The 26,118-nt window shown below is 38.4% G+C and overlaps 3 protein-coding genes across 3 annotated transcripts; all 3 read left to right on the top strand.

Moving 5' to 3' along the window:
* Positions 1-148: 148 nt before the first annotated feature.
* LOC137182246 (uncharacterized) lies at positions 149-3,037 on the top strand. Its single transcript, XM_067588574.1, has 6 exons — positions 149-324; positions 499-647; positions 804-877; positions 1,324-1,434; positions 2,461-2,559; positions 2,804-3,037. The coding sequence occupies exons 1-6, from the start codon at positions 217-219 to the stop codon at positions 2,956-2,958; spliced, it is 696 nt and encodes a 231-aa protein (XP_067444675.1). The 5' UTR covers positions 149-216; the 3' UTR covers positions 2,959-3,037.
* Positions 3,038-7,949: 4,912 nt separating this feature from the next.
* LOC137182245 (uncharacterized) lies at positions 7,950-10,970 on the top strand. The gene is made up of 6 exons (XM_067588573.1): positions 7,950-8,126; positions 8,302-8,450; positions 8,607-8,680; positions 9,128-9,238; positions 10,325-10,423; positions 10,668-10,970. The coding sequence occupies exons 1-6, from the start codon at positions 8,019-8,021 to the stop codon at positions 10,820-10,822; spliced, it is 696 nt and encodes a 231-aa protein (XP_067444674.1). The 5' UTR covers positions 7,950-8,018; the 3' UTR covers positions 10,823-10,970.
* A 4,857-nt stretch (positions 10,971-15,827) lies between these two features.
* LOC137182244 (uncharacterized) lies at positions 15,828-22,999 on the top strand. The gene is made up of 6 exons (XM_067588572.1): positions 15,828-16,044; positions 16,230-16,378; positions 16,535-16,611; positions 16,963-17,061; positions 22,333-22,431; positions 22,677-22,999. Exons 1-6 carry the CDS (start codon positions 15,937-15,939, stop codon positions 22,853-22,855), a joined length of 711 nt encoding a protein of 236 aa, XP_067444673.1. The 5' UTR covers positions 15,828-15,936; the 3' UTR covers positions 22,856-22,999.
* Positions 23,000-26,118: the final 3,119 nt, after the last annotated feature.

The raw sequence follows: 26,118 nt of genomic DNA, 5'->3' as shown, positions 1-26,118 counted from the left end.
CCCAAGTTTCCCTTTACTCTAGTTTGGGAAATGTGTTGCATAGCTTTGTGTTTGATAAGCAAACATCAAGACTTACTGAAATAACATTCAGGGTTAACATTTGGTTCACTGTAATCTGCAGAGGTGCAGGGGTGGGTGGAGGAGGCTCAAAAATAATTGGTCAGTGATATCAATATAAAACAGAGCTGAGAGAGATGAAGAGGTATCAGAGCCACGATGAAGACTTTGTGTGTTGCTATTGTTGTGCTGAGTCTCACCTCAGTGTGCCAGCCTGCGTCACTGGCCTGTGAGAAGCTGCTGAAACAAGAGAACAAAAGTCCAGATGTAAGTCTCTTTCCATAGTTATAACTAACAATATAATTTTCAAACTGCTTCATTAGACAAAACTAAATTGAACCTATTAAACTTATTTGTACAACATTTACTTTTTCAGAAATGTGTTTATGGGGGAAAAAAATCACATTTAAAGTGAAATATTTCCTTTTCTTGTTATTGCAGTTGTCGGGGAGATGGCACTTCATAGCCTTATCTGCTAACAACTGTTGGCTTCCGCTGTTAGTGAACGCTCTTCTTTGGCCAAGTGTTGCAATGGACATTACTGCTAAGGACACACCAAACTTCTATGATGCCAACATTAAAATGAAGATGTAAGCAATGTTTTTACTTGAAATAGGGGTTGATTTGTTGGCATGAATCTTCAAATAAAGATGTGTCCCACAGTCAGAGTATTTGTGCATCATACACGTTCATGTACTGTACAGTTATTTTGTCAATTATTAAACCTTTAACAAATTCCTTTGCAGTTATGGATATAGCGACAATAAATCTACACCACTTTTCTATGAGAACAACACCTTGTTTGCTGTTGACAGCAACAGTAAGAGTTTTATTTAATATATTATGTGCACTGGTGTTTAATTGCTATTTTAACTTTTACTGCACACTGCAGACTTCTGACTTTCTGTCTCATTCACTTGCTTGTTTACTCTCATTCTGTGACTTTACCAAACAAGGCCTACAGAAATAAAAAAGTCAAAATAGAATAAATAATTCACAGAGATAATTGAAGCCCTGTGATAGATTTCAGTACTCTACTAATGGTATGAAATCATTTGTAGGACACTCTAAAATAGAGCTGTTGCAACGTAATTATTTGAAGTGCCAACGTGATCTATGTGTTAATAATATTTGTGTTTCTAACATTTTGATATACATATGTGAAGTATTAATGTTGTTATGATATTATACTTTTATTGCTGCTGAGAATATAAACTATTAATTAAATAATTATTACCATCCACACTCTTTTTATGTTTCCAACAGACCGCCTAACTGGTGAATCATTGTTGCTGCTGCAAACTGGGTGTCCTGACTGCCTTGTTATGAAGATGGACAATGACAATGAAAATGACGTTAAAGCTTTCACACTCTTCAGTAAGGAGAATTTAGAGATTAAATAATCAAAAGAATAAAAAAAATGGGAAATATGGGAAAAAAGCATAAATATGACACTGACACTCTCTGCAGGAAGACTGTGCATGTCATGAGGAGACTTATCTCCTTGCCTGGCTTCAGACCATTCATAATTAATTATTTCCATCTGGATTACATTAGAAAACTATAACATAATCCACACATATCTGATGAAGGGAAAAAATATTGCTACTGATGATTAAGGTATGCTGATTTTAAATGAGAAATTAAAGGTGCACTAGATAAATATAGATATTAAAGTGGCAATAATCAATATTTTTCTCTTGTTTAGTGAGTTTCAGCTCATTTCTGGTTGCAACTTTACTGTTTTAGTTCACTCTCGCTGCTCTCTTATCATCCTTTTCAACTGCAGCAGGCAGCTGTTCACTACCTGCTCAGTACCAAACAGACACAGTCTGTTTGCACAGTCAGCCAGATATTTCCTTCAGGAGTTCGTAGAGACCAAAAACTGAGCTAAAAGAGATTATATAGAGTTGAGTTTTTCTTTAAACAATATCCTCAATATTCTCCTGGATAATGTACCGATCCTATAGGTTTATATTGTGACCACCAGTGTCAATGATTTCAACTTCATTTCTGAGAAATCATAATTTGTCTGTGATTTCGGCATGGCAGACAGCTAAGAAAAAGAATACGTTCTAAACAAAAACGCAACACTGTAGTTGCTGAATTGACTCAAAAGTGACCCAGAAATGAAAACTGAACTGATTCACACTGCAGATTGTAAAATCAGTTTTCTCAACATTGTAATCTTTGGTTTTAGCAGCTCACATGACCTAATTTTAAGCTTGGTGATTGGCTGCTTTTTACCAAAATGCACATTGGGAGTTGTAGTTGAATTCTACCCTGAAATCTTTATGTACACAGTCTTGTCCCTTTTTGTCAAAAAGCCAGATATTTTCTAAAGCAGCTGTTTATCATCATCATCACAAAGCTTTTATCTTTACTGCATCTCCTCTTCACCAGGTCGGAGAGAGAATGTCACTGCTGATGAACTGAAGGAGTTTGAGACGCAGGCAGAGTGTCTTGGCTGGACGAAACCACAGATGTTAAAGTCAGATCATGGTGAGACTTTTACATCTTTTAGATTTTTAATGGCTTGAAGAATCATTTGAATCTACTTGGTCAGTTCGAAATCTGGATGTTGTCAGGGTATTACTATGGTATACCAAAGTATATATAATAATTTACCATAGAAGGTGCCATAATAACATTTTTAAATTGTCATGTACATAATAGAATGCAATATAAACTGTTATTATTTTTATTGTTAGTGTTAATCTAATTTGCCTTTCTGTTCCCTGCACAGGCTATGAAACCTCCAAGTCACTTGTAAACATTGATGATGATATCCCAGCAATGTTGATTGCGATTAAAAAGAGGCTGAGAAACATCCAAGATGATCTCCTCAAGTGCGACCCAGAGATTTTATCTAATCCCTTAATCACATATTTAATGAATTAGATATCAACTACTGGCTTGGTGGAGCCTTGATTAGTTTGCTACAATATCAGTGACTTCAAACCTCCAAATGAATGTCACTTTTGATCCACTGATTTGGAATAAAAGCAAACTGTGAATAAAGACAAAGCTCCTCCGCTCATCTTTCAGAAGTGCAAGTGTGATTCAAAACAACTTCCAAAACATCCACTTAAACATACTGATCTTATATTGAAGTGTCAGTTTACTGGTATAAAACTACAAATACTATTTGGTTTGGCATTTCAACTTGTATTAAACATCAAATTAATCTTGTATTAAACCTGTGTAATACAGAAATAAGACCAAGTACTACAGTGGAAGGTGGGTTACATACACATACATGGTCTTACATAAGATGCACACATATTATGTCATACCAGGTTTGCTAATATTTTTTATGTTTTTGGCCACTGAGAAGCAGGGATGCCATTAGGAAGGGATGTTCCTGAGCTTAGGTTCTCCTGGTTCATCATAACTCAAACGAATGACTGGCTTAACTGCTCATTTAGCAGCAAGGGCACTGTTAAGGTCCACCCCATCATTGGGTGCACTAGTTGTTGGGACGTCTCCCACTTCCAGTCCTGTGTCCACCACAGGGTCCTCTGATGGTAGTATACCACAATTAGTTTCCCCTTCTGCCATAGGAGCATGGTCATGCCTTCTCTCTTCGCTGGGGGAAGTATCAAGGGCACTATTTCCATCCCCACTGACTGTATCAGGCCTTTCATCAGCATGGGAGCTCCTCCTCCGTCTCTGAAACACTGTGCCCTGGTTCACCAGTGGTCTGTTCCTCCTCTCGTTGTGCTCTTTTCTGAGCAGGAGCACTGGAGGCTCTGGTGGACGGCCTCTGAGATGGAGCTCCCTTCTTGAACTTCAGGCATCCTCACTAAGAACCCTATGGGTAGAAGATGGTCTCTGTAAAACGTCTTTACTATTCCCCTTCCCCCTTCAGGCCTCACCCGATAAACAGGTAAGTTAGGAAGCTTTCCAATGACCATATAGGGTTGTAGGTTCCACTTTTCTTTTAACTTGGTGTTTTCCAGGAACTCCCAAAGCTCGAACAAGTACACTGTCTCCTTCTTCAGTTCTCACGGTGAACTTTGCCCCATAGAGGTAGTCATGGAATATATCGACTACTGCCCATTTCAGTGCTAGAAATTCAAGTTGATGGACAGGGTAGTTTCTTTCAGAGTTTCTCAACTTCCAACTGGCAAAGGCTACAGGGCGTAATCCTTCCGGATATTCCTGATTGAGCACTGCGCCCAAACCTTCAAAGCCGGCATCCACGTGCAGTATATAAGGCTTTGTCGGGTCGGCAAAAGCCAGGACAGGAGCATGAGTGAGACAGTGGATTATCTTTTGAAAGACAGCAGTGCAGGCTGGGGTCCACTGATCCCTAAAAGGCTCAGAGTTATTAAAGTAGGTGGCCCCATGCGCCACTGCTTTCTTTACTTGTGCTGGCAGATAGCCTTTTGTCAGATCTGTCAGGGGTCTCACAATAGCAGAGTAATTAGCGATGAACCACCTGTAATACCCGCAGAAACCCAGGAAAACCCAGGAAAATGTGATCTTGGTGTCTTACTTACAGAAAGAATGTGTGTGTAAATGTGCTTTTGTGTATACAGACAGGTGACAAATTAAAGGAAAAACTGGTCCAGGTCTGAATGCTTGACCCCTACAGTGAGGGGATCTGGTGGCTCTGTCATGCTGAAGGGGGCATTTTGCAGGCATGGTTTGGGTCCGCTTGTCCCCTTAGAGGGAAGGGTCACTGCTGATCAATACAAAGTAGTTGTGAGTGATCAGCTTTATCCTATGATGAAACATTTCTATCCTGATGGGAGTGGTCTCTCCCAGGATGACAATGCCCCCATCCACAGGGCATGAGGGGTCACTGAATGCTTTGATGAGTATTAAATGATGTGAATCATATGCTATGACCTTCACAGTCACCAGATCTCAACCCAGCTGAACACCTATGGGAGATTTTGGTCTGACGTGTTAGACAGCGCTCTCCACCACCATCATCAAACCACCAAATGAGGGAATATCTTTTTGAAGAATGATGTTCATCCCTCCAGAAAAGTTCAGAGACTGTAGAATCAATGCCAAGGTATATTGATGCTGTTCTGGTGGCATGTGGTGGCCCAACACCTTACTAAGACACGTTATGTTGGTTTTTCCTTTAATTTGTCACCCGTCTGTATGTATGGCATGTTTGTGTGTGGCTTAAACTTAACATTAGTCAACAATTAGGTATTTATTCATCAGCATTGTAGCACTTGTAACAGGGATCAAACATGAACAGTGTCTCTAGTCTCTAGAATATCAGAAAATAATTTTGGGGGGTATATTGAGCCATTGACTCAACTTGCCCCAACATCACTGGCACGTTTTACCCCACAACCTCCATTTTGACAAAACTGTTTCACACAGTGGCTCAGATCCACAGTTATGCTAAGTTTATGACCTTGTTTTGTAGCTTGCACTGACTTAAATTAACATGTAATAATGTCCAAAACTTATCTATTTTAATTAAGATACAAGACTGATAACTTAAGTAACATGATGAATTCACTTGGCATGACAAAAATCTTTTGTTTTTGCTCTGTTTTTCTGATCACTCTCTCCATGTGCTTGAGTCCAAGATGGATTGAGTAATGTGAACTATACTTTCTTAATTTGTGGTACCATGATTACTTTTGTTTATGGTTACCTAGGTAATGGGGGTGGCTCATTTTATCCACTGGCTCTATTTACCCTGTTCTCCCCTAAGTAGTAACAGAGTGAAGATACCAAGCTCCAATATGAATTTGTGGCAAATGATGGTCAATGTAGCGAGCTATCAAGCTGTTAGTTGTTTTTTTACCTGCTTAATGTTAGCTAACTTTAGGTTTAAGTGAGGAAAAGACCAGAGGATAGGCTATATAACACTAACATTACACAGTGGAAACCGCTTATATGGATCAAAAAGCTCAGGAAAGAATCAGTCCTATACAAATGCTGTTTAAATAATTTGCTTATAGTAATCAATAGTCTGCTTACAGTGTTCAGTCTTTTCATGCATGAAAACATGGGGGGGGGGGGAATAAAATTACGGTAACTATTTTTATTTTTTATCTTACTCCCATGATACACATATGATATTGTAATTGGTGGCTGCGGCACCATTTTCAGCGGTGCGGAGGTATACAAATATATACAAATGTCAATTATATGGTTATCTGCATGAGACGAAAAAGAAAAAAATCGGTTATGATAATTATCCGTTATAGTGATTAATTTGACCCAGACAGACGTGATCACTATAAGTGGTGTCCACTGTACTAACTAGCTGACCAGCCAGCCAGCCAAAGTGTGAACAAGTGAAAGAGATATAAATAATGTTATTGATAGCTCTTTACATACTTTGCTTTTATATGCCTCTTAAGTATTTCGAAACAATCATATAAATAGGCATAGATTGTTGTTTATAATCAGTTAATGTCAGTGAAAAGGTCACATTGTGTTGAACATAATGCAATTTTATATTTTATATCCCTCATTTCCTCAACCTGTGAATGGATAAACGACATTTCTTCAAAAAGGCAGCAGCTCCGCCGAAGGCCAGTCAGGTGAGAAGATTTTGCCAGTTCAGACAAATACAAATTTAAACTGGTTGATCATTCATTAAGCCTTGAGTTCTTGTTAATCTGAGTTTAATAAAATAACATGTTACTGAAAACAGGCGAGGAGAGGGAGAGGAGGAAGCTGGAGGAGACTGACAGGGATGAAGGAGCAGGTCTGATGGAGGTTAGTGATCAAGAAGAAAGCGAGTGGGAGTTGTTTAAGCTTTCAGTTAAAATTAATTCTGAATTTTATGACATAGGCCTATTACTCATACTAGGCATAAGCTAGCTTCAATGATTTTATGACATTTTTAGTTTTAGAGGTTCCCACATCAAACATCAGTCTGTGTATGAATAATACACTTAGGACCTGCAACTTATCTAAGAGAGAGGAGATAACATTCCTTGACTTCAGTACCTTTGCTTGATCTGTGCCTGTTGTAAGTGGATGGAAAGCATTAAGTCATATTAGATCTGTGCCTAATACAAACTATGAAGAAACAGATCTATTGTGTTGATTTTACACCTATTGCTACTCTAAAAATTCATGACAAACAGACATTTTGGGGGCCCCCTAACCTTAAATCTCTAGTGACGCCCCTGAGGCTTGCAACTATGTCTCTCACAGAGCAAATAGGCATAAATTTGTAATTTCAGAAAACATAGTCTGCTGCCGCCGCCTGTGCTGGCTGCAACACGTGCTGCATTCATGGATGCACCATAAAGTCTTACATTGAAGATGCACGGTCACAAATACAGCTCAAAAAAACATTTCTACATTACTAATATAAATTATCTTATCAAAGGAGGCGTATCAGAGAAAAAAAAACATGCTTGCACAGAGCATGTAGGGGTCCTTCATGCTTCCCCATCTGTGGATTTGGGTGCAAAACATTAGTCGGAAATCATATTGTGGGTTTGCACAGAGAAAATCAGGTGGGCCTACCCTGTCCAAGACTGTTCTGAAACACTCTTTTTTTGTTGTTGTTGTTACAAAAAACATTTTTTTAATATTGAAAAATACATGTAAATACATATAAATAAATGAATGAATAAATAAATAATGAGGCTACATGAACTCAGTGATATCTAACCACCTGTTCAGGGTGAAGCCAGCTGCCCAATTTATGTTGAGACGTTTGCCTTTTGGTTCATGAAAGTTATAAGCTGAGCTAACTGTCTAAAAACCACCAAAATGGATTCTGATAAATAGGACACTCACCCAAGTTTCCCTTTACTCTAGTTTGGGAAATGTGTTGCATAGCTTTGTGTTTGATAAGCAAACATCAAGACTTACTGAAATAACATTCAGGGTTAACATTTGGTTCACTGTAATCTGCAGAGGTGCAGGGGTGGGTGGAGGAGGCTCAAAAATAATTGGTCAGTGATATCAATATAAAACAGAGCTGAGAGAGATGAAGAGGTATCAGAGCCACGATGAAGACTTTGTGTGTTGCTATTGTTGTGCTGAGTCTCACCTCAGTGTGCCAGCCTGCGTCACTGGCCTGTGAGAAGCTGCTGAAACAAGAGGACAAAAGTCCAGATGTAAGTCTCTTTCCACATTTATAACTAACAATATAATTTTCAAACTGCTTCATTAGACAAAACTAAATTGAACCTATTAAACTTATTTGTACTACATTTACCTTTTCAGAAATGTGTTTATGGGGGGAAAAAAATCACATTTAAAGTGAAATATTTCCTTTTCTTGTTATTGCAGCTGTCTGGGAGATGGCACTTCATAGCCTTATCTGCTAACAACTGTTGGCTTCCGCTGTTAGTGAACGCTCTTCTTTGGCCAAGTGTTGCAATGGACATTACTGCTAAGGACACACCAAACTTCTATGATGCCAACATTAAAATGAAGATGTAAGCAATGTTTTTACTTGAAATAGGGGTTGATTTGTTGGCATGAATCTTCAAATAAAGATGTGTCCCACAGTCAGAGTATTTGTGCATCATACACGTTCATGTACTGTACAGTTATTTTGTCAATTATTAAACCTTTAACAAATTCCTTTGCAGTTATGGATATAGCGACAATAAATCTACACCACTTTTCTATGAGAACAACACCTTGTTTGCTGTTGACAGCAACAGTAAGAGTTTTATTTAATATATTATGTGCACTGGTGTTTAATTGCTATTTTAACTTTTACTGCACACTGCAGACTTCTGACTTTCTGTCTCATTCACTTGCTTGTTTACTCTCATTCTGTGACTTTACCAAACAAGGCCTACAGAAATAAAAAAAGTCAAAATAGAATAAATAATTCACAGAGATAATTGAAGCCCTGTGATAGATTTCAGTACTCTACTAATGGTATGAAATCATTTGTAGGACACTCTAAAATAGAGCTGTTGCAACGTAATTATTTGAAGTGCCAACATGATCAATGTGTTAATAATATTTGTGTTTCTAACATTTTGATATACATATGTGAAGTATTAATGTTGTTATGATATTATACTTTTATTGCTGCTGAGAATATAAACTATTAATTAAATAATTATTACCATCCACACTCTTTTTATGTTTCCAACAGACCGCCTAACTGGTGAATCATTGTTGCTGCTGCAAACTGGGTGTCCTGACTGCCTTGTTATGAAGATGGACAATGACAATGAAAATGACGTTAAAGCTTTCACACTCTTCAGTAAGGAGAATTTAGAGATTAAATAATCAAAAGAATAAAAAAAATGGGAAATATGGGAAAAAAGGATAAATATGACACTGACACTCTCTGCAGGAAGACTGTGCATGTCATGAGGAGACTTATCTCCTTGCCTGGCTTCAGACCATTCATAATTAATTATTTCCATCTGGATTACATTAGAAAACTATAACATAATCCAGACATATCTGATGAAGGGAAAAAATATTGCTACTGATGATTAAGGTATGCTGATTTTAAATGAGAAATTATAGGTGCACTAGATAAATATAGATATTAAAGTGGCAATAATCAATATTTTTCTCTTGTTTAGTGAGTTTCAGCTCATTTCTGGTTGCAACTTTACTGTTTTAGTTCACTCTCGCTGCTCTCTTATCATCCTTTTCAGCTGCAGCAGGCAGCTGTTCACTACCTGCTCAGTACCAAACAGACACAGTCTGTTTGCACAGTCAGCCAGATATTTCCTTCAGGAGTTCGTAGAGACCAAAAACTGAGCTAAAAGAGATTATATAGAGTTGCGAAGTGGGAGGGGTCGCTGGTTCCAGAAGTGTTTTTCCCCATTCTGAATTCCCATTTCCAATTTTTCTTTAAACAATATCCTCAATATTCTCCTGGATAATGTACCGATCCTATAGGTTTATATTGTGACCACCAGTGTCAATGATTTCAACTTCATTTCTGAGAAATCATAATTTGTCTGTGATTTCGGCATGGCAGACAGCTAAGAAAAAGAATAAGTTCTAAACAAAAACGCAACACTGTAGTTGCTGAATTGACTCAAAAGTGACCCAGAAATGAAAACTGAACTGATTCACACTGCAGATTGTAAAATCAGTTTTCTCAACATTGTAATCTTTAGTTTTAGCAGTTCACATGACGTAATTTTAAGCTTGGTGATTGGCTGCTTTTTACCAAAATGCACATTGGGAGTTGTAGTTGAATTCTACCCTGAAATCTTTATGTACACAGTCTTGTCCCTTTTTGTCAAAAAGCCAGATATTTTCTAAAGCAGCTGTTTATCATCATCATCACAAAGCTTTTATCTTTACTGCATCTCCTCTTCACCAGGTCGGAGAGAGAATGTCACTGCTGATGAACTGAAGGAGTTTGAGACGCAGGCAGAGTGTCTTGGCTGGACGAAACCACAGATGTTAAAGTCAGATCATGGTGAGACTTTTACATCTTTTAGATTTTTAATGGCTTGAAGAATCATTTGAATCTACTTGGTCAGTTCGAAATCTGGATGTTGTCAGGGTATTACTGTGGTATACCAAAGTATATATAATAAGTTACCATAGAAGGTGCCATAATAACATTTTTAAATTGTCATGTACATAATAGAATGCAATATAAACTGTTATTATTTTTATTGTTAGTGTTAATCTAATTTGCCTTTCTGTTCCCTGCACAGGCTATGAAACCTCCAAGTCACTTGTAAACATTGATGATGATATCCCAGCAATGTTGATTGCGATTAAAAAGAGGCTGAGAAACATCCGAGGTGATCTCCTCAAGTGCGACCCAGAGATTTTATCTAATCCCTTAATCACATATTTAATGAATTAGATATCAACTACTGGCTTGGTGGAGCCTTGATTAGTTTGCTACAATATCAGTGACTTCAAACCTCCAAATGAATGTCACTTTTGATCCACTGATTTGGAATAAAAGCAAACTGTGAATAAAGACAAAGCTCCTCCGCTGTTTCTCCTCATCTTTCAGAAGTGCAAGTGTGATTCAAAACAACTTCCAAAACATCCACTTAAACATACTGATCTTATATTGAAGTGTCAGTTTACTGGTATAAAACTACAAATACTATTTGGTTTGGCATTTCAACTTGTATTAAACATCAAATTAATCTTGTATTAAACCTGTGTAATACAGAAATAAGACCAAGTACTACAGTGGAAGGTGGGTTACATACACATACATGGTCTTACATAAGATGCACACATATTATATCATACCAGGTTTGCTAATATTTTTTATGTTTTTGGCCACTGAGAAGCAGGGATGCCATTAGGAAGGGATGTTCCTGAGCTTAGGTTCTCCTGGTTCATCATAACTCAAACAAATGACTGGCTTAACTGCTCATTTAGCAGCAGGGGCACTGTTAAGGTCCACCCCATCATTGGGTGCACTAGTTGTTGGGACGTCTCCCACTTCCAGTCCTGTGTCCACCACAGGGTCCTCTGATGGTAGTATACCACAATTAGTTTCCCCTTCTGCCATAGGAGCATGGTCATGCCTTCTCTCTTCGCTGGGGGAAGTATCAAGGGCACTATTTCCATCCCCACTGACTGTATCAGGCCTTTCATCAGCATGGGAGCTCCTCCTCCGTCTCTGAAACACTGTGCCCTGGTTCACCAGTGGTCTGTTCCTCCTCTCGTTGTGCTCTTTTCTGAGCAGGAGCACTGGAGGCTCTGGTGGACGGCCTCTGAGATGGAGCTCCCTTCTTGAACTTCAGGCATCCTCACTAAGAACCCTATGGGTAGAAGATGGTCTCTGTAAAACGTCTTTACTATTCCCCTTCCCCCTTCAGGCCTCACCCGATAAACAGGTAAGTTAGGAAGCTTTCCAATGACCATATAGGGTTGTAGGTTCCACTTTTCTTTTAACTTGGTGTTTTCCAGGAACTCCCAAAGCTCGAACAAGTACACTGTCTCCTTCTTCAGTTCTCACGGTGAACTTTGCCCCATAGAGGTAGTCATGGAATTTATCGACTACTGCCCACTTCAGTGCTAGAAACTCAAGTTGATGGACAGGGTAGTTTCTTTCAGAGTTTCTCAACTTCCAACTGGCAAAGGCTACAGGGCGTAATCCTTCCAGATATTCCTGATCGAGCACTGCGCCCAAACCTTCAAAGCCGGCATCCACGTGCAGTATATAAGGCTTTGTCGGGTCGGCAAAAGCCAGGACAGGAGCATGAGTGAGACAGTGGATTATCTTTTGAAAGACAGCAGTGCAGGCTGGGGTCCACTGATCCCTAAAAGGCTCAGAGTTATTAAAGTAGGTGGCCCCATGCGCCACTGCTGTCTTTACTTGTGCTGGCAGATAGCCTTTTGTCAGATCTGTCAGGGGTCTCACAATAGCAGAGTAATTAGCGATGAACCACCTGTAATACCCGCAGAAACCCAGGAAAACCCAGGAAAATGTGATCTTGGTGTCTTACTTACAGAAAGAATGTGTGTGTAAATGTGCTTTTGTGTATACAGACAGGTGACAAATTAAAGGAAAAACTGGTCCAGGTCTGAATGCTTGACCCCTACAGTGAGGGGATCTGGTGGCTCTGTAATGCTGAAGGGGGCATTTTGCAGGCATGGTTTGGGTCCGCTTGTCCCCTTAGAGGGAAGGGTCACTGCTGATCAATACAAAGTAGTTGTGAGTGATCAGCTTTATCCTATGATGAAACATTTCTATCCTGATGGGAGTGGTCTCTCCCAGCATGACAATGCCCCCATCCACAGGGCACGAGGGGTCACTGAATGCTTTGATGAGTATTAAATGATGTGAATCATATGCTATGACCTTCACAGTCACTAGATCTCAACCCAGCTGAACACCTATGGGAGATTTTGGTCTGACGTGTTAGACAGCGCTCTCCACCACCATCATGAAAACACCAAATGAGGGAATATCTTTTTGAAGAATGATGTTCATCCCTCCAGAAAAGTTCAGAGACTGTAGAATCAATGCCAAGGTATATTGATGCTGTTCTGGTGGCATGTGGTGGCCCAACACCTTACTAAGACACGTTATGTTGGTTTTTCCTTTAATTTGTCACCCGTCTGTATGTATGGCATGTTTGTGTGTGGCTTAAACTTAACATTAGTCAACAATTAGGTATTTATTCATCAGCATTGTAGCACTTGTAACAGGGATCAAACATGAACAGTGTCTCTAGTCTCTAGAATATCAGAAAATAATTTTGGGGGGTATATTGAGCCATTGACTCAACTTGCCCCAACATCACTGGCACGTTTTACCCCACAACCTCCATTTTGACAAAACTGTTTCACACAGTGGCTCAGATCCACAGTTATGCTACGTTTATGACCTTGTTTTGTAGCTTGCACTGACTTAAATTAACATGTAATAATGTCCAAAACTTATCTATTTTAATTAAGATACAAGACTGATAACTTAAGTAACATGATGAGTTCACTTGGCATGACAAAAATCTTTTTTTTTTTGCTCTGTTTTTCTGACCACTCTCTCCATGTTCTTGAGTCCAAGATGGATTGAGTAATGTGAACTATACTTTCTTAATTTGTGGTACCATGATTACTTTTGTTTATGGTTACCTAGGTAATGGGGGTGGCTCATTTTATCCACTGGCTCTATTTACCCTGTTCTCCCCTAAGTAGTAACAGAGTGAAGATACCAAGCTCCAATATGAATTTGTGGCAAATGATGGTCAATGTAGCGAGCTATCAAGCTGTTACTTGTTTTTTACCTGCTTAATGTTAGCTAACTTTAGGTTTAAGTGAGGAAAAGACCAGAGGATAGGCTATATAACACTAACATTACACAGTGGAAACCGCTTATATGGATCAAAAAGCTCAGGACAGAATCAGTTCTATACAAATGCTGTTTAAATAATTTGCTTATAGTAATCAATAGTCTGCTTACAGTGTTCATTTTGGGTCTTTTCATACATGAAAACATGGGGGGGAAAATAAAATGACGGTAACTATTTTTATTTTTTATCTTACTCCCATGATACACATATGATATTGTAATTGGTGGCTGCGGCACCATTTTCAGGGGTGCGGAGGTATACAAATATATACAAATGTCAATTATATGGTTATCTGCATGAGACGAAAAAGAAAAAAATCGGTTATGATAATTATCCGTTATAGTGATTAATTTGACCCAGACAGACGTGATCACTATAAGTGGTGTCCACTGTACTAACTAGCTGACCAGCCAGCCAGCCAGCCAAAGTGTGAACAAGTGAAAGAGATATAAATAATGTTATTGATAGCTCTTTACATACTTTGCTTTTATATGCCTCTTAAGTATTTCGAAACAATCATATAAATAGGCATAGATTGTTGTTTATAATCAGTTAATGTCAGTGAAAAGGTCACATTGTGTTGATCATAATGCAATTTTATATTTTATATCCCTCATTTCCTCAACCTGTGAATGGATAAACAACATTTCTTCAAAAAGGCAGCAGCTCCGCCGAAGGCCAGTCAGGTGAGAAGAGTTTGCCAGTTCAGACAAATACAAATTTAAACTGGTTGATCATTCATTAAGCCTTGAGTTCTTGTTAATCTGAGTTTAATAAAAATAACATGTTACTGAAAACAGGCGAGGAGAGGGAGAGGAGGAAGCTGGAGGAGACTGACAGGGATGAAGGAGCAGGTCTGATGGAGGTTAGTGATCAAGCGAGTGGGAGTTGTTTAAGCTTTCAGTTAAAATTAATTCTGAATTTTATGACATAGGCCTATTACTCATACTAGGCATAAGCTAGCTTCAATGATTTTATGACATTTTTAGTTTTAGAGGTTCCCACATCAAACATCAGTCTGTGTATGAATAATACACTTAGGACCTGCAACTTATCTAAGAGAGAGGAGATAACATTCCTTGACTTCAGTACCTTTGCTTGATCTGTGCCTGTTGTAAGTGGATGGAAAGCATTAAGTCATATTAGATCTGTGCCTAATACAAACTATGAAGAAACAGATCTATTGTGTTGATTTTACACCTATTGCTACTCTAAAAATTCATGACAAACAGACATTTTGGGGGCCCCCTAACCTTAAATCTCTAGTGACGCTCCTGAGGCTTGCAACTATGTCTCTCACAGAGCAAATAGGCATAAATTTGTAATTTCAGAAAACATAGTCTGCTGCCGCCGCCTGTGCTGGCTGCAACACGTGCTGCATTCATGGATGCACCATAAAGTCCTACATTGAAGATGCACGGTCACAAATACAGCTCAAAAAAACATTTCTACATTACTAATATAAATTATCTTATCAAAGGAGGTGTATCAGAGAAAAAAAAACATGCTTGCACAGAGCATGTAGGGGTCCTTCATGCTTCCCCATCTGTGGATTTGGGTGCAAAACATTAGTCAGAAATCATATTGTGGGTTTGCACAGAGAAAATCAGGTGGGCATACCCTGTCCAAGACTGTTCTGAAACACTCTTTTTTTGTTGTTGTTGTTACAAAAACTAACTATTATTACCATACTTGTTATGTACACTGTGAAATATTTTTATTTTTTTAATATTGAAAAATACATGTAAATACATATAAATAAATGAATAAATAAATAAATAATGAGGCTACATGAACTCAGTGATATCTAACCACCTGTTCAGGGTGAAGCCAGCTGCCCAATTTATGTTGAGACGTTTGCCTTTTGGTTCATGAAAGTTATAAGCTGAGCTAACTGTCTAAAAACCACCAAAATGGATTCTGATAAATAGGACACTCACCCAAGTTTCCCTTTACTCTAGTTTGGGAAATGTGTTGCATAGCTTTGTGTTTGATAAGCAAACATCAAGACTTACTGAAATAACATTCAGGGTTAACATTTGGTTCACTGTAATCTGCAGAGGTGCAGGGGTGGGTGGAGGAGGCTCAAAAATAATTGGTCAGTGATATCAATATAAAACAGAGCTGAGAGAGATGAAGAGGTATCAGAGCCACGATGAAGACTTTGTGTGTTGCTATTGTTGTGCTGAGTCTCACCTCAGTGTGCCAGCCTGCGTCACTGGCCTGCGAGAAGTTGCTGAATCCAGAGGACAAAAGTCCAGATGTAAGTCTCTTTCCACATTTATAACTAACAATGTAATTTTCAAACTGCCTCATTAGACAAAACTAAATTGAACCTATTAAACCTATTTGTACTTATATTTACTTTTTCAGAAATGTGTTTCGGGAAAAAAATGTTTAACATTAGTTTAAAAATATCAACAATGTGTCCTTTTCTTGTTATTGCAGTTGTCTGGGAGATGGCACGTCATAGCCTCATCTGCTGACAAGTGTTGGTTTCCTTTATTGGTGAACGCTCTTTTTTGGCCAAGTATTGCAATGGACATTACTGCTAAGGACACACCAAACATCTACGATGCCAACATAAAATTTGACAGGTTAGCAATCTTTTTACTTGATATAGTGGTTGATTTATTGACATGAATCTTTCAATTAAAGATGTGTCCCACAGTCAGAGTATTTGTGCATCATACATGTTCATGTACTGTACAGTTATTCTTTCACTTATTAAACCTTTAACAAATCCTTTGCAGTCATGGATATTGCACCAACAAATCTACACCACTTCGCTATGAGAACAACACCATAGTGCTTGATGTTGACAGTGACAGTAAGAGTTTTATTTGATATACTATGTGCACTGGTGTTTAATTGCTATTTTAACTTTTACTGTACACTGCAGACTTCTGACTTTCTGTCTCATTCACTTGCTTGTTTACTCTCATTCTGTAACATTACCATACACAAAAATACCAAAAAAAAAAAAAAAAAAAATCCAATGTAATTATTTAAAGTGCCAATGTGATCAATGAGTTAATATTGATATTTTTGTTTCTAACATTTTGATACACGTACATGAAGAGTTAATGTTATTATGATATTATACTTTTATTACTGCTGAGAATGTAAACTATTGACTAAATGATTATTACCATCCACACTCTTTTTATGTTTCCAACAGATCTCGTAACTGGTAAATCATTTTTCCTGGTGCAAACTGGGTGTCCTGACTGTCTTGTTTTAAAGGGGGACCATGACCTTAAAACTCTCACACTCTTCAGTAAGGACAACATTAAATATCAAAAGAATCAAAAAAATATTGAAATATGGTAAAAAAGGTAAATATGACATTGACACTCTCTGCAGGAAGACTGTGCACATAATGAAGAGATTAATCTCCTTGCCTGGCTTCAGACCATTCAGAATTAACTATTTCCATTTGCATTAGATTAGAAAACTATAATCTATAATCCAGACATATCTGATGAAGGGAAGAAACATTCCTAACTAATACTGATGATTAAGATATGCTAAATTTAAATGATAAATTCAAGGCTCACTGGATAAATATAGATATTAAAGCAGCTATAATCAATATTTTTTATGATAATTTATCAAATGACAATGTGTAATGTCAGCGGCATCACTCGTAGTGATGAACCTGCAGAGAATCCGCTGACTCTGCAGCTCCCCTCTGCGAACTTTAGCGAGTTTCAGCTCATTGTTTAGCTGTCCAGCTGCAACTTTACTGTTTTGTTTCACTCTCATTGCCCTCTTATTGTTCTTTTCAGTCATGGCAAGCAGCTGTACACTACCTGCTCAGTATCAAACAGACAGTTTGTTTGCACAGTCAGCCAGATATTTCCTTCAGGAGTTTGTAGAGACCAAAAACTGAGCTAAAAGAGAGTTTATAGAGTTGCAAAGTGAGAGGGGTCACTGGTTCCAGAAATGTTTTTCCCCATTCTGTATTCGAATTTTCAATTTGTCTTTAAACAATATCCTCAGGATAATGTACCGATTCTATAGGTTTATATTGTGACCACCAGTTTCAATGATTTCAATTTTGTTTCTGAGAAATCACAATTTGTCTGTGATTTCAGCGTGGCAGATGGCTAAGAAAAAAGAAAAAATTGTCAACAAAAACGCGGCACTATAGTTGGTAAATTGACTCAAAAGTGACCCAGGAATTGAAACTAAACTGATTCACACTGCAGATTGTAAAATCAGTTTTCTCAACATTGTAATCTTTAGTTATAGCAGCTCACATGACCTAATTTTAAGCTTAGTGATTGGCTGTTTTTTTTTTACCAAAACGCACATTGTGAGTCATAGTTGAATTCTACCCTGAAATCTTTATGTACACAGTCTTTGACTTTTTGTCAAAAAGCCAGATATTTTCTAAAGCAGTTCTTTATCTTTTGTACTGATGATTTAACCGGGGGAGTTTCATGCCGATCCAAGATGTAGAAGAGCTCAAACCAACAAGTTCTCTAAATTAAACGACCAAATAGGTCATTTGATGATGTACTCCAGAACGACCCATAGGAGCGTTTTCTAATCTGACTCCTCTATCAGCAGGAATCAGCAGGACAACAACATTTGTCTGGGCTTTCCAAAACCGTTACAAATAATTGTTAAAAAATAATTATTGATGTGACAACACTGTGGTTTAAGTCTGGTTAAGTTTAAGCACAAACACACTTGGTGAGGGAAAGATTATGGTTTGGGTTAAAATGATCACTTTTAACATGGTGTGAGTTAAAGTAACTACTTTCTTACAGTTAGGTAACCTTCGTTGTCATGGCAACAGTAAATACCTTGACAATCATAGTTATGGTTTTTAAAAAAGTGTCCTGACTCACAATTGTAAATGTGACACTTGTGGTAGGAAACAGGAAGTGAACAGCAGTCTCCTGCAGCTAAGTCACTAACCTGCCACCCGACCCAATCAGTTGCCCATATCAAATTCAAAACCCTGACACTCACTTACAAAACAGCAACTAAAACAGCTCCCGCCTACCTGAACTCCCTATTCAGGTCTACACTCTATCCCGCGCACTACGCTCGGCCAATGAAAGGCGCCTGGTAACACCACCACAACAGGGTCCTAAGTCGCTAGCTAGACTCTTCTCTTCTGTAGTTCCTCTGTGGTGGAACGACTTACCAAACTCTGTTCGATCTGCAAGAGAAGGCTAAAGACCCAGCTCTTTTGCGAACACCTCTACACTTGATGGACTGAAGGTAGAGAAAAGAAAAAAAATCTGCTTCTATGCAATCTATTCACTCTATGCATTGCCTCTGTGCAAGAAAGCAAGCAAAGCAAGCAAAATTTATTTATATGACACCAGTTACAAAGTGCTTCACAGTCAAAGAAATAAAATAAAATTAAATTAAATTAAATTAAATGCAATCAGAATAAATAAAAAGAAAGACACCAGATAAAATATACAAGGAGAGCAGATAAAATAAACAAATTAAGATAAAATAACACATACAACCCAAATGCCTGTCTGAACAAATGGGTTTTTAGCTGCTTTTAAAAGAGTCTACATTATCCAAGGACCTTAAGCTTGTTGGAAGACTATTCCAAAGCTTAGGGGCTGCCGACTGGAAAGCATGATCCTCCTGGGTCTTAAAATGTGTACGAGGTACACTTAGAAAGCCCTGGGTGGAGGATCTAAGAGCTCGACTAGTGGTCTAGGGGTGCAGAAGGTCTGTAATATACTGTGTAGCCTGGCCATGTAGGGCTCTATAAGTGAGTACCAAAATTTTGAAATGAATTCTAAAATTTACTGGAAGCCAGTGCAGTGAGATTAAAATAGGAGTTATATGTGACTATCTGTAGGATTGTGTTAAAAGCCTAGCAGCAGCATTTTGGACAGTTTGTAGGCAGTGTACGGAAGATTTATTAAGGCAGGTAAAAAGAGAGTTACAGTCATCCAAACGTGATGGAATAAAAGCATTAAAGTATCATCTCCATTTCATTTCTTGATACCACAGACCGGAGTTTGGCTATGTTTCTAAGGTGAAAGAAACGCAAGACTGGGAAGATGATGATAAGGCACCAAGGTTCTGCCTGATTGATGACTGAAGATTATCAGGGCCAAAGATCAGGATTACAGTTTTGTCTGCATTTAACTGCAGAAAATTGTTTGCCATCCAATTCCTAATTGTGTTCCTAGTTATGTGAAATAGTTGTTAAGTACAGAGAGTTTGTGAAGCTCATTAGGTTTAAATGAAAAGTACAACTGGATGTCATCGGCATACAATTGGTAGGAGATGTCCTTGAAACTGCTGATGATCTGTCGCAGTGGCAGCATGTATATGGAGAATAGAATGGGTCCCAAGAACGATACCTGGTGGACACCACATCCCAAACAAATTCACCTACAGAGACTGACAAAGATCTATCTGTCAGATATGAGGAGAACCACTCCAATGCAGTCCCAGAAAAGCCCACCAGGTGATTTAGCCTGTGGATTAGAATGTGATGGTCCACAGTATTGAACACTGTGCTAAGGTCCAATAGCACTAGAACAGAACAGTCTCCGGCATCTGCAGCCATTAAAATGTCATTTGAGACCTTAAGGACAGCTGTTTCAGTGGAGTACAGTTTACGGAAACCAGATTGAAATATATCAAACACCCTGTGCAATTCCAGTGTTTGAACAAGTTGTTTCTCCACAGTCTCCACTCAAACTTAGCTCTATGGCACTTACTTGTGTTGTTCTCTCCTGACTAGATCCCTGCTTGTGTTATATCAGCTATCTGATGTACGTCACTTTGGATAAAAGCATCTGCGAAATGAAATTGTAAATTGTAATTGTAAACCCGCCACGTCTGAATATGGAAATTTGTCTCCTCATATAGACGTCATCTGAAATGCGGCATTTTCCTGGGTCATAATTATTACGGCCACTAGATGGCATCTGTCACTCAAACGTAACTATAGGTCATTTTTGGCGACTGACATTACAACCTATTAGGTTGTTTTACTTTCAAGGACAGGCTCGCTCAAACTGTGAGTCACGTAACATTGTCTATGGGAAAATAAGCTTAAAAGGTGATGATATGTCAGTGTTGTGTTCACCACTTGTTTCTGCTGCCCCCAGTTGGCCTGAAGAAAGGAAAACCTGACTCTATTCTTAGTTATTACTGTATTTTGTGTCTATCTATCTATCTTTCTCTAACCGGCTGTTAATAGCAAAGACAGTCAATATATAAAATATAGTGTTTTATATTGTAGTGGTGTGGTGTAAACTGATATGTTGTTACGATCAACAAGGGGGAACCTAAGTGCAGGATACAGACTCAGAGTTGGAATAAGGATAGGATAGAGTAAGGAAAAGTTTATTGACTGGCAAGCGAAGGCAGAGGGGCAGAGGGAAGCTGGCAGCTGGTGAAGCAGGGCAGCGCAGGGATGAAGAGAGAGATGTGAGCATGGCTGGATGGAAGCCATGCTAGCTTGGAATCTAGTAGATAAAGATAAATAAACTACCTTGCGATGGATTTTCCCATACGGGGTCTTGAACTCCAGTCTCCCAGATCACAGATGACTGTGCTGACTACTGAGCTAAAAAAAAGTGCATCACAAATGTGCAGATAGACCTCAAATGATTTATACACCCGGTCTATAACACAGAGAAAGCACACACATTACACATGTAGAGAAGAACTTCAGTGGCAATTCTTGCGTGGCATTTTTCATTTATTGCCTAGTTTTACAACGTATTTTTGTAGAAAGGAGAAGGGGAACAACAAGTTATGGAGAGTCCCTTGAAAGCACTTTGCGTGTGTCAGTAGCTCAGCTTTATCTCTGGCGAACACCCCCAACTCCGGGACTGATGTACAAATAAGGAAATGTGCGTCATGTAGCAGGTGCATGTGACTCCCCTCGTTGACATGTGCTGATAGACAGCGGAGCAGAGGAGACAGACTGAAATAGCGATGTAACCGAACTACACGCTGGTATTTGACATGTTTTTTTTTTTGTTACCGAAAACAAATAATTAAAAAAATATTTTATGCAAAATAAATGTTCATAAAAAAAAAACAACACTATTTGTGCATTGCCAAATAATGTATTTGGATTCAGGCCCTCCCCTTGTAGACGGGGTGCAAGGATGACTGGTCGGCAGGCAGGGAGATGAGCAGGAAAACAGGTAGTCATGCAGTAATCCTGTGGCAAAGAGAGACAAGGTTAGTTCAACGAACAAAACAACATGAGAGACTAAACTTTGAATGCACAATTCAAGTTGGCCTGGACATGACCTACTACAATGGCTGAAACAACGATCTGGCGATGAGTGGATGAAGAAGCGGGGTTGATATACTACTGAGTAAAGGGGTTGATGTACTACAGGTGTGTAGACTGGAAAGCAATCGGGGAGCCAGGAGAGTGAGAGGAGCACCACACCCACATCACAGACACAGGGGAAAGGGAAACACCAGAAACACAAAGGATAAACTGGAATCGCGGCTGTGATTGTGACATATGTCAATAGAAAATCATCACAAAGCTTTTATCTTAACTGCATCTCCTCTTCACCAGGTAGGAGAAAGAATGTCACTGCTGATGAACTGAAGGAGTTTGAGGCGCAGGCAGAGTGTCTTGGCTGGATGAAACCACAGATGTTAAAGTCAGATCATGGTGAGACTTTTACATCTTTTAGATTTTTAATGGCTTGAAGAATCATTTGAATCTACTTGGTCAGTTAGAAATCTGGATGTTGTCAGGGTATTACTATGGTATACCAAAGTATATATAATAATTTACCATAGAAGGTGCCATAATAACATTTTTAAATTGTTGTGTATATAATAAAATGCAGTATAAACTGTTGTTTTTTTAAATTGTCAGTGTTAATCTAATTTGCCTTTCTGTTCCCTGCACAGACTATGAAACCTGCAAGTCATTTAAAGACATCACTGATTCTGATGACCAGGCAGTAATGTCTATGATGGATGATAGGGTGAAAACTATGCAAGATGATCTTGTCAAGTGTGACCCAAACCTTTCTCTTCTCCCACTCTTGCTATTTTTTTTGAAAATTAAACATCAACTACTGGGTTAGTGGAGCCTTGATTAGTTTGCTACAATATCAGTGACTTCAAACCTCTAAATGAATGTCACTTTTGATCAACTGATTTGGATTAAAAACAAACTGTGAATAAAGACAAAGCTCCTCCGATGTCTCAATAAATGCTGTTTCTCCTCATCTTTCAGAAGTGCAAGTGTGATTCACAACAACCTCCAAAACATCCACTTAGATATATTGGTCTTATATTAAAGTGTCAGTTTACTGGTATAAAACTACAAACACTATTGGGTTGGCATTTAAACTTGCATTAAACCTCAAATTAATATTGTATTAAACCTGTGTAATACAGAAATAAGACCAAGTACTACAGTGAAAGGTGGGTTACATACACAAGATGCACACATATTGTATGAGACCAGGTTTACTCATATTTTTTTGATGTTTTTGGCCACTGAGAAGCAGGGATGCCATTAGTAAGGGAGGTATTTTACAGTTTACAGGGGTTTTTTTTACAGTTTTTGTTTCCATCGTTAAATCTTTTTAAAATCACTGGTAGGTATGGATATTGTCACAACGATTCTGAACCATTTTGTCTATGAGTTTAGTATACATTTATGGGTAATTAGGTCATGAATAGCAGCTGTACAGAGAGGTTATTCAGAGGCTGAATATAGTTGACAAACAAAAGGTCTTTACCAACTTCAGCTCATTAAAAAAATCTGTTGATGGTCATCTTTTTCGATGTTACCCTGAAATCATTTAATGTATTTTCACCATCCACACTATTCTTATGTAACAGATGTCACAAAGTGTGCCTCTTCATGAAGGGAAATGACCTCACAGTAATTATTCTCACTAACCTCATTCTAACCATGCAGATACTGGTTTTATTTGCCCTGAAATCTCTGATATGCCTGCTGCCATCTCAGTACATGAATGTAAATTGGTTTGTGCTGCTTAAAGAATTGAGAAATGGCACTTACCAAATTAAAAGAAACTTGCCTTTTCAGAAACAATGTCCCCGCTACTCTGGAAAATTTACAGATCTCAGTGCAAGAACTCCAGAGTATAACAAGTAACAGGGATGCAGTCTATGGGAGATGATAAATGAACAAAATGATTTGAATCCAGATGAACAATTTGAAAGATGCTATGATCATGTAAATATTCTACACTTGGTAAATTTAAAGATGTTTTATCCATTAAAATGATAACACATGTAATTAAAACATATTTAGGGCTCAGAGAGTTGCTTTAAAGGTCAACAGTGTAGTGTAGACTGTGACACACAATCACAGCTAATAAACGTGCAAGTACTTACTAATATAGTGTTAGCATGATAACTTAATACTATTTAGAGTATATACTCTTATTATCAGGTATTTACGGTATGGGAAATTATCATATTCAGTCATAAGTGACGACAATTTGCCACATTTGTGTAGGCTACAACACCCGTTTATTCTAGGAGCAGAAACATTGTCAGATAAATGTTACAGAATTTCTCACTTCCTGGTAGGCTTGCAGTTATGTCTCTCACAGAACACATTTTGGGAAGTATATTTGTTCACCATTTTAGTCAGATGAGGATATTGATCATCTTGTGCATGCAGTGCAGATATAATACAGAAAAGAGAGAGTATTTAGCCCAGTTGACCTCAAAGATTGACAACAAGGGGGAAATGAAACTGTTTATGGTAGGCAGGAAGTAATAAGTACTTAGAGAAATACATATAAAACAAAATATAAATACAGCTATACATAGATTCTAAAAGTGAACAAAAGAATCAACAATCACACATTGAACCACAAGGCTACTGTATAAAAATCAGAGCTTCAATTGAATCTCTGACATGAAAAACATGAGGCAGCTAAATAAAATGATGAGTAAAAGGAAAAAGTTGTATCAATCTTTGTTTTCAGCAGTGTGCCTGTTAAGTCATGAGTTAATGGTTGTTAAGAACAAAGAAGCACAAAATCAAGGAAATCTGCATTCACTCATATTTGGCCACACTGTTAATGTTAATACTGAGATTGATGTCTGTTGTCTGGCTCGTCTGAGAGCCTCGATTTTCTTCTCCACATTCAATACACCGTCGCCAGATCTTCAGGTATGCTGTCTTGATCTTCTGTATTTTGAACGCATACACAACTGGGTTTACAGCTGAGTTAGTATGAGAAAGCAGAATGCCAACATACAAAGCTGCTACAATGTTCGGACCACCAAAATACGCAATGCAGTTCATAATGTGGAGTGGGAGCCAGGACAGGGCAAACAGGACCAAGACCAGAGACAGAGATCCTGCCAGCTGCTTCTCTTTCCTTAGGTAGTTGGAAGACTGTGTTTGGACACTGTTGCCTGGTTTCTCTCGAAGGTTTCCTCGAATGGTTCAGAAGATGTAGCCGCACAATACAGCCATAATCAATAGAGGTATCAGGTAGCAAAGCAGCCCCAGCAGTGGGCAAAACAGTGGACAAAGGAAGTGATGTTTATCTCCGCCTTGCACTGTCTAAAAAACAGCCCGGGTCTGAAGACATCTACATGCTTGGACAGAAGACCTTCAATTACATCATGGCCCGACGTGCGTGGAGGTGCGAGGGCCCGTTCAACGCTGCTTGCAGCTTTAATTTGTTTATGAGACTACTTTTACAGTTTGGTTATTGGTCCCAGTCTCCGGGTGGTGCCCCGCATTATTGATTAAGTTTAATAATTCCTGATTTCATAATCCATAATTATCTCTGATAATTATAAATTATAACTAAACGTGGTCCTTTCAAACCCAATATAGAGAACTGCAAAACAGAGAGAAAACACAACCTCTTGTAAACTCCTGGTCCCTTTTCTCCTGTTTGTGAACTGCAGTGGTTACACACCAGTTTGTTTGATAAGTAAATATCAAGTCTAACTAGAATGCTCAAATCCAGGGTTAATATTTTAATTGGCTTTTTACTTACTCAGACAGGGGTGGGTGGATGAGGCACAAGAATAACTGGATATCAACATAAAAACAGTCCTGAGAGAGACATATCAGAGCCACAAAAAAGACTGTGGAAAGCTGCTGGAAACAGCAAAGTCCCAGATCTAAGTCTCTTTCCACCTTTATAACTAACAATGTATACAATGATAATATTTCTATTTATTGCCAAGCATTTACAAAGTGAAAATAAATAGCTAAACAATATTCCCTTCTTTTGTTGTTTCAGTTGTCTCGGAGTTGGTACCTCATAGTCATGTCCTGGAGGCTCAGTTTGGCTACACCCTTTCTGAGTAAGTAACGCGGTGGATGTTATCTCAA

The sequence above is a fragment of the Thunnus thynnus genome, chromosome 4, assembly GCF_963924715.1.
Source record: "Thunnus thynnus chromosome 4, fThuThy2.1, whole genome shotgun sequence".
Classification (NCBI taxonomy): Eukaryota; Metazoa; Chordata; class Actinopteri; order Scombriformes; family Scombridae; genus Thunnus; species Thunnus thynnus.
Note: the sequence above shows the minus strand (reverse complement) of the source record. Positions and strands in the feature narration are given on the sequence as shown.

Coding starts and splice junctions, on each gene's coding strand:
- LOC137182246 (XM_067588574.1), top strand. CDS start 217: ATGAAGACTTTGTGTGTTGCTATTGTTGTGCTGAGTCTCACCTCAGTG. Junction 325..498: donor AAGAGAACAAAAGTCCAGAT/GTAAGTCTCTTT, acceptor TTGTTATTGCAG/TTGTCGGGGAGATGGCACTT. Junction 648..803: donor GCCAACATTAAAATGAAGAT/GTAAGCAATGTT, acceptor ATTCCTTTGCAG/TTATGGATATAGCGACAATA.
- LOC137182245 (XM_067588573.1), top strand. CDS start 8,019: ATGAAGACTTTGTGTGTTGCTATTGTTGTGCTGAGTCTCACCTCAGTG. Junction 8,127..8,301: donor AAGAGGACAAAAGTCCAGAT/GTAAGTCTCTTT, acceptor TTGTTATTGCAG/CTGTCTGGGAGATGGCACTT. Junction 9,239..10,324: donor TAAAGCTTTCACACTCTTCA/GTAAGGAGAATT, acceptor CCTCTTCACCAG/GTCGGAGAGAGAATGTCACT.
- LOC137182244 (XM_067588572.1), top strand. CDS start 15,937: ATGAAGACTTTGTGTGTTGCTATTGTTGTGCTGAGTCTCACCTCAGTG. Junction 17,062..22,332: donor TAAAACTCTCACACTCTTCA/GTAAGGACAACA, acceptor CCTCTTCACCAG/GTAGGAGAAAGAATGTCACT. Junction 22,432..22,676: donor GATGTTAAAGTCAGATCATG/GTGAGACTTTTA, acceptor TTCCCTGCACAG/ACTATGAAACCTGCAAGTCA.